At 46.5% G+C, this 12,660-nt stretch overlaps 1 protein-coding gene across 3 annotated transcripts in view; it reads right to left on the reverse strand.

The window, feature by feature from the left end:
- Positions 1-12,660, reverse strand: part of ZZEF1 (zinc finger ZZ-type and EF-hand domain containing 1) — a 3,309,810-nt gene that overhangs the window by 1,946,770 nt on the left and 1,350,380 nt on the right. For all 3 annotated transcript variants that reach the window (XM_069614719.1, XM_069614718.1, XM_069614717.1), the window contains exon 24: positions 11,590-11,791. In XM_069614719.1, the coding sequence (XP_069470820.1) occupies positions 11,590-11,791 (202 nt within the window). The remainder of the gene's footprint in view (positions 1-11,589; positions 11,792-12,660) is intronic.

Genomic DNA, 12,660 nt, shown 5'->3' on the forward strand with positions numbered 1-12,660 from the left:
TTTTGCAAGCGTGTGCAGAGACACCCATGTTGTTTCCTTGCATCTCAGTGCCTGCTGAGGCTCACGTGGAGAACCTGCCCCTCCGATTGGGAGATAAAGTTGACTTCTCAGAAGACACCAAGGAGGACAGATGGACATGTCCAGCAACCCCGTATACCACGTCCTCCGGGCCCAGTCTGGAGAAATCAGAATCAACAAGTTCAGAACGCCTGCAATCTCCTGAGAACCAGCGGAATGACAGGGACCAACGGGAATACCTAAAGGAGGTTGAATGTCCATCCGACCCTCGGTGCATCCCCCAGAGCTCCAATATGAGGAAATTCCCTGAAGCTGAACAACTCACACTTCCAGTTCACACTGGAAGTGAAGAGATCTACTTGAGGAGTTCCCCAAAAGGAAATCTCCTCTAGAACTTTCAGGCAGAGCTCCCACTCATGGGAGGCCGAAGTTACTTGTTTTCCCTCCATAGAGGTTTCATTGTTTTTATGAGATCAGAACAAGTTCTGATCTGACAAGACAACTGCTCTATTCAGTTATTAAAACAGATAGAAATTCCTGGTAGCAGTGCCCACCTTGTCACATTCGGAAGAGGCATAATCTAATGTATATTGTCTTGATTTAGCAACCATAGACTTGTGTCTGACCTTTTTAAACAACATTTTTATTAGGTATACATGTTTACTTGTTGGTTAGTGTCTTCTTGCCATCCCTTTTAGATAGGCGGCACACCATCAAGCTCCTAGGGATAGACCCTCGGAATAGGGGCAGGGTGTTCTTCTCAGTAAGGACACCCTGATTGTGTGTTTAGAAAAAATAGAGAGGGTTGTTGTTTCTTGTCCTCTGCCTAAATATTTCTCCTAGTACTGTTCTTTGTGTTACATATATTGCCCTAACGGTAGGAATGCAATAATGACCGCTTTACTCCTTAAGCCCTAGGTGTTTTTATTAGAGAATATTGACCATCCAAAATATGTTCGCCACTCGGTCCTTGGGTAGGAACGACCTACCCACGCGAGTGTCCAAGACTGCACTGATAAATCGAGACACTGGAACAGTGGAGCCTGAGACTTTTCTTGAAGGGAAAAGCCCAAGCTGTGCAATAGAGTGCATGGATGGAGTAGGTGCTACGGCACAAGATCTGGGGAGCGACCTCGGGGGAGCCAGTCATCCAAGTAGGGAAAGACATGACTGCACTCTTGTGAGCTGCCACAACTGCTAGCAGCTTGGTAGAAACCATGGGAGCCGAAGAAAGACCTAGCGGCAGAACTTTGAACTGGTAGTGATGTTGGCCCACCACGAATCTCTGGTACTTCCTGTGCTTGTGCTTTCAATGAATGTAAGCATCCTCAAGGTGTAGTGATGCCAACCAGTCATGCAGGTCAAGGGCTTGTAGGTTCTCGGAAAGAGTAACCATTTTGAATTTGTCAATGCTTAGGAACAGATTCAGCAGCCGAAGATCCAGTATGAAATGCAAACCCCCGTCCTTCAGCACCACAAAGTAGGTGGAATACCAACCCCTTGGTTGTTCCAAAGGCGGCACCAGCACTATTGCACTCTTGGAGAGAAGCCGATGGACTTCCTCCCGGAGGATTGGGACCGGGGGCAAGGGGTTGGAGTGAGAGCTATGATCCGGGAGATGTTGTACGAAAGGGAGACAGTAGCACTGTCCGATGAATTTCAAGGCCCAAGCATTGGATGTGGTTAAGGACCATTCAAAGCTGAACAGGGAAAGCTGCCCGCTCCCACCACCCGCAGGGGATATAGGGCAGGAAATCTCAGAAGTTTTGCCCCTTGTGGCGCTGAGGTGACAGTAACTGTCAGCATTGACCTCGCCAGACATAAAAGGCTGATGGACGAAACCTGTGACCTCTTGCAGAAGGCACAAAGGGATGTTGTACGGCCAGAACCAGGGACTTCGCTGTAACCTTTGATGATTGGAACTTCTGGAGGATGTCATCAGCTTTAGCCTGAAACAGGTTCTGTCCAAGAGCTTAGCCTGGATATTGTATGTGAACCTTGAGGACCTCATCCAGGAGCGACGCCTTACCACTGTACTTGTGGCCATGGATCTGCCGGCACAATCGGCCATGTCTAGTCCTGATTGTAAAATCTGATGAGGCTTCCTGCCATTATTGACCATAGACAGGAAGTCCTGCTGCAGCTCCACCTTAGGTATGTGATCAGCTACATTGGCCAGAGAAGGCCAGAGACCAAATCAGAACTTTGTCAATGTACAAGAAGTGTTAATTGAGTAACGGGCAAGGCTGCCTGATGCAAAAATGTCCTTCCCCCAGGTGTCCAGTCTCTTACTGTTCCTGTCTGGGAGAGAGAAGGAAAGGTGGATGGATTCAGGTTCGCAGTCACGGTTTCTACCACTAAGCACTCAGGCGAGGCATAAGTGGACAAGAAGGTTGGATCTGAGGGGGAAGGACGATGCCTCCAAGCCAACTCCCTGTCAACCGCAGATGTAAAGGTAGGCCTCTCCCACAATTCTAGGACTGGGGCCCTCAACTGCTTCCTTGAAAGGTAACAGTTCTTCCCTTTTGGGGCCTTAGTCCAGGATGTCAGTTAACTCAGATTGATTCCTGGGCCGAGGTAGAGTAAATATGCCGAGGGTATCAGCCAACTTAGCCATCAGTTTCTGAAAAGATGCCTGGGGCTTACCAGGAGTGGGAGCTGCAAGAATGTCCAGTTCCAGAGGCAGTGGCCATTAGCGCCATGCCAGAGCCAACAGCACCTTCTCAAAGAGGTCAAGCATCTTCAGATGAAACTGTTGCCATTCCTCCAGATAGAGGATTGTGTCTAAAAGGGTACCTGAACTGCCTTCTATGGGGAATCCCGGGAGCAGTAGCTGTTCTTTTTAGAAGATGAAGAATGCTGGTGCGAGGATCCACTTGGGAAGCGAGATCTCTTGAGGAGCTTCTTCTTCTTGTCCTTCTCCTTGCGTGGGGGCGACCCCTATTTGGAGCACCAATCTTTGCAACCTCAAACAAGACAGCACAACTTCACCCTTTGCCTTGTGGACATAGGTTAATATCTTCACTGCCCAGTCCTGTAGGGCCTTTGGGTGCATGGACTGGCACGACCAGCAGTCTTGGGTGTCCTGCTTCTCGCACAAGCAATAGAAGCAAATACAGTGCGGATCCCATACCGACATCTGTGGCCGCAATCTGCGCACAGCTCAAAATCCGCAGGGTTGGGCATGGCATTGAAGAAAGTCGAAAAAGCTTAATGTGTTTATTGCTGAAGTGAAAAGAGTGTGCAGAAAAAAGGAACTGAGGTCACGGGGCACAGAGCCTCAACATATACTGGCCCTGATGTCATGTCCGGCACAGAGCACATAGAGGCATCAGATGGCGGCGACCCAGAGCTGTGCTGCGCCCCCTGGTGCCGGAAAGGTTACCGAATGAACAGCTGTGCCTTGACAGGATATCATGCTTGAGGAACCCGTGGGAGGAAGAAATCCATTAGAAAAGTAATGCATTTGCAATGATTTTATGGGGGTACATCTGAAATAAACTTTAATGTTAACAAATCATGTACACAAATTGTGTCATTGTGGAATTATCTCCAAGATGCATCTCTTGTATTTGGGCATGTTTTCTATTAAATGGGAGAGGTTTTCTTTTCCGTACAGATGTAAATTGTAATCTTTTAAATCAAATTACAACTTCACCAACAAATCAAATCTTTCAGATCAGGGCTTCGTGGCACACTTGTGTTCATAGTTTATATAACTAACAGCAGTAGCTATTTAGGTGCCAAACAGAAGAGTCGAACAACTGAGACCAGAGGTGGGGCTCACATTAAACATTCTATTAATTCTTTCACTGTTTAAAGAGTTTTCTTTCCCCCTATACTCTTTAGAAAGCACAGTCCAAAAGAATCGATGAAATAGGGCTACTGATTTTTTTTTTTAAACTTCTTTATTTTTTTTAACTGACATACAACAATCACACTGCACATGACATAGGAAGCACATTTTTTTTTTTAAGATCGGGGCGAGGGGGACAGTTCCTCCGGTGAGTAGCTATAAGGGTATTTGAGCTTCGAGCTTCTCAGGGTTGATAGTCTTGTTTATCCCGGGGATGTTGCATTTCGGGTCGGGTTCTGAGTTAAGTGATTCATTGTTGGATGAGTCTGACTGGCCTCAGGTAGTTCCGCAGGGGCGCCCATATATCCTTTTGTCGGCATACGGCAGTGATACTTCTGACATATGTCTCCTCTGTCTCTTGTACGTGTATGAGATCCTTCAGCCACGCTCGTTGAGTGGGAGGTATTTTAGATTTCCAAGCTCTGGGTATGTTCCTCTTGGCGACCATACCTGCCACCGCAAAGAGTCACCGTGTTTTAATTGGGACTTTCCCTATGTCTCCCAATGGGTATTTCAGAGGGGGTGGCTGGCATCCTAGGCCAATGATATCACTCACCGTTTCAGCCCCCTCCGTCCAGAACTGTTTTATCAGGGGGCAGTCCCAATACATGTGAAAGGAGTCTGCTGCCAGGGTCTGACACTTGGGGCATTCTGGTTTCAGTGTGGGGTTGATTTTAGCTATTTTGCTGGGTGTGATGTGTAGGTGATTCAATATCTTAAATTGAATCAGTCTGAAGTTTGCGCATATTGAGACAGATTTAGTGCATTGGCAGTATCTTGTCCATTGAGTTTCTTCTATAGGGGCACCCAGGTCTCTCTCCCATTTAGCTTTCATTGTGTTTTTAGAAGGGGTGTGTCGCTTGGCGGCCTGATATAGTATGGCGATACCGCCTGTGAAACCTTCTGAGGTCATGATTTTGTGATTTCAGTGAGGAATGGGTGTGTGGGGGGGATTTCAGGGAAGGAGGGCATTTATTTTGCATGCAGTGTTCATTATGTGGTATTGTAATGTTGTTGTTAGCCCTGTCCCCACTTTTGCTCAAACAATTTCCAGGGATGCAAACTTCCCTTCCAGGTATAGGTCTCCCACTCACATTTCTTTCCCGGGGTCCCATTGCATCTGTATGGCTGTGTCTAAAGTGGGTTCAAGATATGGATAATGCCATAATGGGGCAAGGGACAAGAATGGGTTCTGGCATCCTACCCTGCCAAATATTCGGGGCCAGGCTCATACAATGGAGCTTACCGGGTCAAGTTCTCCCTTGTCTCTCGTAGTTTTTGCAAATGGCATAGCCCCGAGATTAAGTGGGCGGCTGAAAACTTCTCAACCATTATGTGTGCATCTGATTCCGCAGTTGCCGCCCAGTATTTAGCAAAGTGTGCTTGGGCTGTATGGAAGTACAGTAGAAAGTCTGGAGCAGCTAGACTCCCTCCCCCTTTTCATATCTTTTACACATCTTCGGCCACTGGATACGTATTATTCCCCAGCTCCACACAAAATCAGTCGCCATTTTCTGCAGTTTTTGAAAGAACGATCTGCCAGGCCATATCAGGATACTGCAAAATAAATATAATAGTTTTGGTACGATCACCATTTTCAGTAGCGCTATACGCCCATATAGTGATCTCGGGAGTATGTCCCATACCCTGAGTTTATGTTCTAGGAATTCCAGGTAGGGGTCATAGTTGTTTGCCATTAAGGTCTGTTTGTTTGTGGATAGTATGATCCCTAAGCATCGGGCTGGAGTGGGCGACCGTTTGAATTGTGTGGTGGCAGGGGACTGCACTGTGGAGGGTGTGAGGGGGATAATTTCAGATTTTGCTTGGTTTATTCGGTATCCCGAGGCGAAAGTCTGAATTTCCTGCATCACTGGTGGTAGATGGATTTCGGGGTTTCTAAGGTATAACAGTGTCGTCTGCATACAGTGAGACTAGTTGGGGGTGGGGGATCCCCTGATGCTAATTCCCCTCCATTCATGCTCATGTCTTAGTTTGGCCGCCATTCCCTCAATGGTGAGTGCAAAAATGAGGGGAGATAGTGGGCATCCCTGTCTAGTGCCTATTCCAAGCATAAAGCTTGTCGATAGGCTGTTGTTAGTCTTGACAACTGCCCTCGGGTCGGTGTATAGGACTCAAATATACCTGGTGAATACCAGGCCAAACCCCATTTTATTCAGAACCGCATACATATACATCCAAGATACAGTCAAATGCTTTTTCAGCATCCAGGGTGACCGTTATGGTCTGGGCTTTCGGTTCCATTTGCGAGGCAATAGAGAAGAATCTCCTGAGGTTTCATGCGGTGGATCGGGTGGGGATGAATCCCGATTGGTCGGGGTGGACTAGCTTGTTCCTATGTTTTATTAGCCGATTAGCAATTGCTTTGGCATACACTTTGGCGTTCGAGTTGATTAACGATAATGATCGACAGGACGCGGGCTCTTGGGGTGGCTTACTGGCTTAAGAAGGACTGTGATTATCGCTTCTCTCATAGTGTTTGGTAACGACCCTCTTGTCAGCGCCTCTTCCCATATTTCTAGTAATTTCAGGGCGAGATCTGTTTAAATGTTTTGTATAGATCAGTTGGCATACCATCGGAACCTGGGGTCTTGCCTGCTTGTAGATCTGTGATGGCTTGCTCTAGCTCTTCAATGTTTAGGTGGAGGTCAAGATCTATTTTTCCGGCTTCATTCAATCTAGGCAGGGGGAAGGACTTCATATATTCCTGTAGTTCTTCCAGGGGCTCTGTGTCTGCATTGGCGTAGAGTTTATTGTACAAGTTCTGAAACACATTGTTTATATCAGCTTGCCTATTTTGTACTGTTCCCTCTGTGTCGATTATGCTGGTTATATGTCTCAATTCTTGCTCTGCTTTAACAAGGTTGGCCATAGTTCGGCTGGCTTTGTTTCCTTCGCCATATCTTCTTGCTTTAACAGGTTGCATCGCATATAGTAGTTCGCGTTCAGCTAGTGATTTGAAGTTTGTTAGTAGTTCCGATATTTTGTGGAGGTGGGTTTCGCTATTGCTCAATACGTGTGCTGCTTCCAGGTCCTTCAGCGTGCATTCGGTGTTGTGTAACTCTTTTCTTATTTCTTTCAATGGTCCATATGTACGCAACATTAATAGGCCTCTTAGCCATACTTTGAAGGTTTCCCAGATAGTAGCGTTAGACCCGACTGTGCCGGCATTCCGCTCTCTTCTATATCTATTCTAAGTGTTTCTATCACAGTGCCGTCTTTGAGCAGGGCTGGGGGCATTCTCCAGTTACGGGGGAGTGGATTCTGAGTTTTGTGGGATCAGTTCAAGGAGGACCGGGGAGTGGTCGGAAGTTGTCCGCGGGAGGATCATGCAGTCATTTGCATGTGTGATGAGGTTCGGTGAGCATAGCCAATAGTCTATTCGTGAGCATGAGCCATGTACACTGGAATTGAAAGTGTATTCCCTCTTCTGTGGGTGTAGTTCCCTCCATACATCAGTTAAGGGGAGCGTCGACATGATTTGGAGAATAATCGCAGCAGCTTTAGATTGGCATCTGTTGCCACTCGAAGTACGGTCCATGTTGGGGTTGAGGATAGTGTTCAGGTCGCCTCCCCATATCACGTTGGCCTGGCTAACCAGCGGTATCAGTTCTAGGATTTCCAGGTAGAAGCTTGGGGTGTCAATATTCGGACCGTAGGTGTTTACTATGATAGTTTCCACATTATATAATGTTACCCATTTGATCACGTAGCAGCCTTCCTCACCTATCACGGTTCTGGCTATCTGGTAGTTTATGCACTTATGTATCACTGTAAGCACACCCCTTGCTTGGGTCGAGTAGTTAGTTGCGACTTTCATGGGACCCAGGTTTGAGCAAACGTTTCAGTGATTTTCTTTGTGGCCTGGGTCTCTTGCAGGAGAAGTTGGTCTATTTTGTGCCTGTTGGCATAGCTTATCAGTTTTCTTCCTTTAATTGGAACTGCCAGACCTCTGACGTTCCAGGTTAAGAGTTTAATCCCCTGTGTCTTTCTTACTAAGGACATTGGTGGTTAGTTGTTTAAGTTCTGGTGGCCTTCCCCCTGGTCTGGTGCAGTGTATTCCTCGTATCTGTCAGTTTCTCCATTTTCGTCAGCTTTCCCTTTCTCAGACAGCCTATAGCCAAGCTGGTGATTCGGATGCCTTCCATAGGGTTTGTTCATTCTTTTTCGATTCCCAACTGGGCAACAGGCCCTTTCTCCCACCCTCCCGCCTCCCTCACCATCCCCCCAACTGGACAGTTTACCCCTTGGAAACCGTGTCAACATTTGCAATGGCGGGAGGTCCTGTGGGCGCGTCTCTTTCTTATGACCGACAGACTGCCTCGGGGGCCGCCACGCCTTTTTGTCGTAGAACGGAACCTGCGTTTAACTTGGACATCTCTTCGGGTTCTCATTTTCTTTCAAGAGTTGGAGCCGCTGGGTTGAGCATTTTTGTCAGGGCAGTGGGATGTTTCGTTCAATGTAGCCCATTGCCTCTTCGGGAGTGTCAAAGAACTGTGTCTTGCCAGAGATCTGTAGGCGGAGTCTGGCCAGAAATAACATGGCATATGGTATTACGCAGGCTATAAGCGCTCTCTTTACCTGGTCGAACGATTGGTGGGCTAGTTGCACTCCATTGGAAAAGTCAGGATATATACGTATCCTGGCAGAGTCGTATGATAGGGTCCCTTTCTCTCTGGACAGCCTCAGAATCAGTTCTCTGTCCCGGTAATTAAGCAGGCGGGCTATTACAGTTTGTGTGGGCTCTTTCGATCAGAAATTGCTGGGAGATTTGTGCATACGGGAGGATGGTGCAGATCACTTCTTCCAGAAATACTTCCATTGGAACATTAAGGGGCTTCTTTGCTAGGCCAACCACCCTGATGTTGTTTCGGCGTGATCTTGATTCTAGGTCCTTGCATTTCATCTGGACCATCTTCAAATTCTTCCTGATGTCCTCAATGTCTTTGCTATGTTGGGCGGAGGTGTCTTCCAAGTGCCCTATCGTGGTTTCCGCCTCCAGGAGCCTGGCATTTACCTGTTGTAGGTCAGATTTGATGGAGGATATGGAGCTGCTTATGTCTTCTAGTCTTTTGTTGACTGCCGCAAATCCAGCCTGGAGAGCCGTCATGCAGGGATCAGAGGTGTTGTCTTTAGGGGGTTGGTCATTAAGTGTTGACATTTGGGGTGTTTTGTCCAGCCGTGACTCCATGTTTGCATTCGTGATGGCGTCCATGGGGCCCTTTCTGCCGCTCTTATTGCCCCTGGGCATTTCTTTGTTGACTGGGTTTAGTATCTGGTGTGCCCCACTTGTTTTGAAAGTGGTAGTGGAGTTGGGCACAGTTGCCTTCGTGCTTTGCTGTTCTGCCTGTCTGGTCGGGTCGAGTTACAGTCCCGGCAGGGGGGGCTTGAGCTGCCGGGGTCTGGTATATCTCAGGGCGGAGTTTGCGCTGTGGTGTGGGGCTCGGTGGGTTTCTTCTATCAGGGTTAGTGTGGTCGGTCCTGGCAGCCTATGGGGTTCGTCCTCACCACCCACTGATGTGTCTATTCTCTCAATGGGCTCACCAGGAGGGTATGGGAGTATTAGTCTGATGGCACTGTCTTCCCGGAGTTTATGGATGCACTCTGGATATCAGAGACTGTTTTCAATGGTATTGCTTAAGTGGAGTGTCCCTGCCGGAGCCCAGTTCTTTGGGGTAGAAGTTGCCGACCTGTATGTACAGGTCCTCAATTTGTGCCAAGGAGTAGCTTCAGGCTGGTACAATGGGGATTGTGGTTGGTAAGCAGGTGCTCGTGGCGTATGGATGTTTCTGTGTACCTCTTGGATGATTTTAACTTTGTGTGGGTAGCTGCCAGGTATGTCCCAGATTGTTGTGGTTGTTGGGGGCAGTGCCTGCTATGTGGCGGGTGTTCACCCGACTTTGTTGGACGTGCTGGCCTCCCTTTCTTCGCGGCTCATGTACTGAGCCCCCAGCCCCTCTGTCAGCTACCCACGCGGGCTAATCCATCAGGTTTTTTTTAGACTCCCGCCCCGTTCCTGGCCCGGGGGGAGGGGGTCCTGCGTCATGTACTTTGTAGTGGGGAGACGGCCTCACCCTTGGGGTGCCCCTCGATCTGCATGCCCTTGCCGCTCGCACACTGCAAGCGCCGGGGAGGTGGGCCTGTGTGATTACTGCGGCCCATAGTATTTGTCACATTTCAGTTTCCCGCTGCCTCTCTGACCCCAGTCATTCGCTGCTTCTCTGCTCTGCTTCGGTGGACAGGGGTATGCAGGCAGGCAGAGCCGTTTCACCCGCGTCGCTTCTGGGTGCCGCAGTGCCAGCAGTGGGGGATGGGATCTATGGCCTGTGATCACGCTGTCTGGCGTGCAGGGCTAATTGGCAAACTCTGTAGTATTCGGTAGTTTTAGGTTCAATTGGGGATGTAGCGACAGTTTCGGGTGCCCAAGAGTGTCCCCTAGACGAATCCAGGTATAGTTTTCAGGTTGCAGGTCTCGTACAGCAGAATGTGAACTGATTGTTTTGATGTGCGGCGCAGCTTCACAGCTAGGCGGCCATGTTCGTCGGCGTCCCACAGCGCCCCCCTAGGGCCACTGATTTTAACGTTTTGCGGCAAGGAAATAAGACTGCAACATAAATCTGTAAACTTTGAGGCACTTAAGCTTAATTTAAATAGTAATATAGATAGCTACTAAATGTAATGAATTCCTTTGTTGATGTCCTTATTGTGTCTCTAAACTGAAAGCATGCTCTTGAGACAGATCTTTGATTTTAACATTGTGTGGGGGCTTGGAAACACTAGTACTCTGAGCTTCTGATACCAGGAACTGACATTCATTTATCCTTCAGACTAATGGGTGGCAGATGGGTAAGAAACAAAATGTTGCATAATTTTACAGGCATTTCACAAGTATTGTACAGCATTTGAAAGTAACAAATTTCACATTTATTGTTGAGAGCGTAAAATGCGCCTTAAGCTGGAAAGTTTGAGTAATCATCAAATTCTGGCAATACATTTGCTACATCGAAAATGCAGTAAATTCACATGTTGGTGCTCCACAGGACAGTAGTAAAATCTGTTTCAATATCATCATCTAAAAAGATGATACTATGCACAAACAATTGTCTAAAACTACATAATCTAATTGTTTATACATTACAATGACTGGCAGTATGAATATGTTGATACCAACAGAGGCGATCATTTATCTTTTGGGTATGAGTGTGACAGAAGAAATCAATTTTAAGCAAATCATCACTGTTGGTGGACATGTTAGTGCAAAAAGCTGCACACCATAAATCATACATGCATATGCTTATTTAAAAAATACATTAAAAAAAACATCTTTAAAGTTCTCAAGCCTTCATTTAACTTCCTGTGGTTTGCTGTGTTTTTACTCCTAACCATTTGTTCTGTAGCTCCAATTCGCTTATGTTTCTGCACGAAAGAACTTCTTCAACATGCATATTAATTTGTGATCAACTGACAATCAAGGTTTTTCAGGAATCAGAAGGCCAATAGGTTTGTAGAGTTTGACCAGAACGTCGAGGAAAATTATTCATGTTTGCAAGCATATTGTAAAGGTGGTCATTTTGCAATACGCGTTAAACGGATTTCCTGTAAATTTAAATCTTGGCATTTAAAAAAAAGCACAGAAGCATTTCCAAAGAATGTCAACAAAATATATTTCAACAGCACTGCCCACGATAAACACTTACCACATGGAGATTTTAAAGCCATGGTCCTGGAAGCAAGGCGCCCCAACAACCTGGCCACAAGAAGTTGCAGATCCAATCCCCATGAAAGTGCAACATCTGGCAGACCATAAGCCATGACTGTGAATTTGTATCCCCATTCATTATTGCTGCTGTCAGAGTGAAATAGAAACTGTAGCCGCGGACCAGCCCTTATGGTGACTTTCTGCAGGGAAACCAACAGTAGTAACTTTAAGAATGATGTAACATGAAAAGCTTCACTAACAGGCCAATGTAGTCAAAATAACTATTTTGTTATTAGTGCATCGAGAATAAAAGAACAATGTTATTTTATATATTCGATAAAACATGTTATATAACCCTATAGGTGCTATTAAAATGTGTGTACCATGCAACTTGATACCATAATTCATTTTTCAAAATCAACAGTGAATATAACAGGGTGTACGCTTTTATAGAACATTTTAGATTGGAAAAAACATAACAGCAGTGGCTACAATTTAACACATCTAAATATGCTCAGTTATACTTTCAGAATAACAACTTAATATTAATCTGCTCCAGTGTTATAATGTTCTAAATGACATGACCGGTCTTAGAATATCCAAAATCAGTAAAGTGTCAAGAAGAGCCAATCGGAGTGGCACCAATAGGACAACCGTCTAACCCCTTTACTCGGTTTCTCTTAACTTTACCCGTTACACAGAAGGCAAACCAAAAGTAAAACTGCCACAAAAATAAAACTACTGATTAGTAATCACAACTCAAAAAGATCTTCCCGCAGATACCTCATGTAGAAAAATCCCTGGGTGCCAAACTAGATGCAGAAAATGATCAACAAATTAATCAGCTGGGCACTGTTAAAATGGATTTTGAGAGAAACCGGATGGTATTCTCCCACCTAATCCCTCAGGATCTTCCATTTAGGTGGCCATGGAAGGGCCATCGCTTTTGGATCCCGACCTGCTCATGGACAAGCAAGGGAGGAATACCTGGGTGGGGAGTCACAAGGGATTGGGATGAGGATACCCAAGGGAGAGACATGGTATTCCCCCAGTCCCAGTAATACCCCAA

The sequence above is a fragment of the Ambystoma mexicanum genome, chromosome 9 (assembly GCF_040938575.1).
Source record: "Ambystoma mexicanum isolate Mex_15411 chromosome 9, UKY_AmexF1_1, whole genome shotgun sequence".
Lineage (NCBI taxonomy): Eukaryota > Metazoa > Chordata > Amphibia > Caudata > Ambystomatidae > Ambystoma > Ambystoma mexicanum.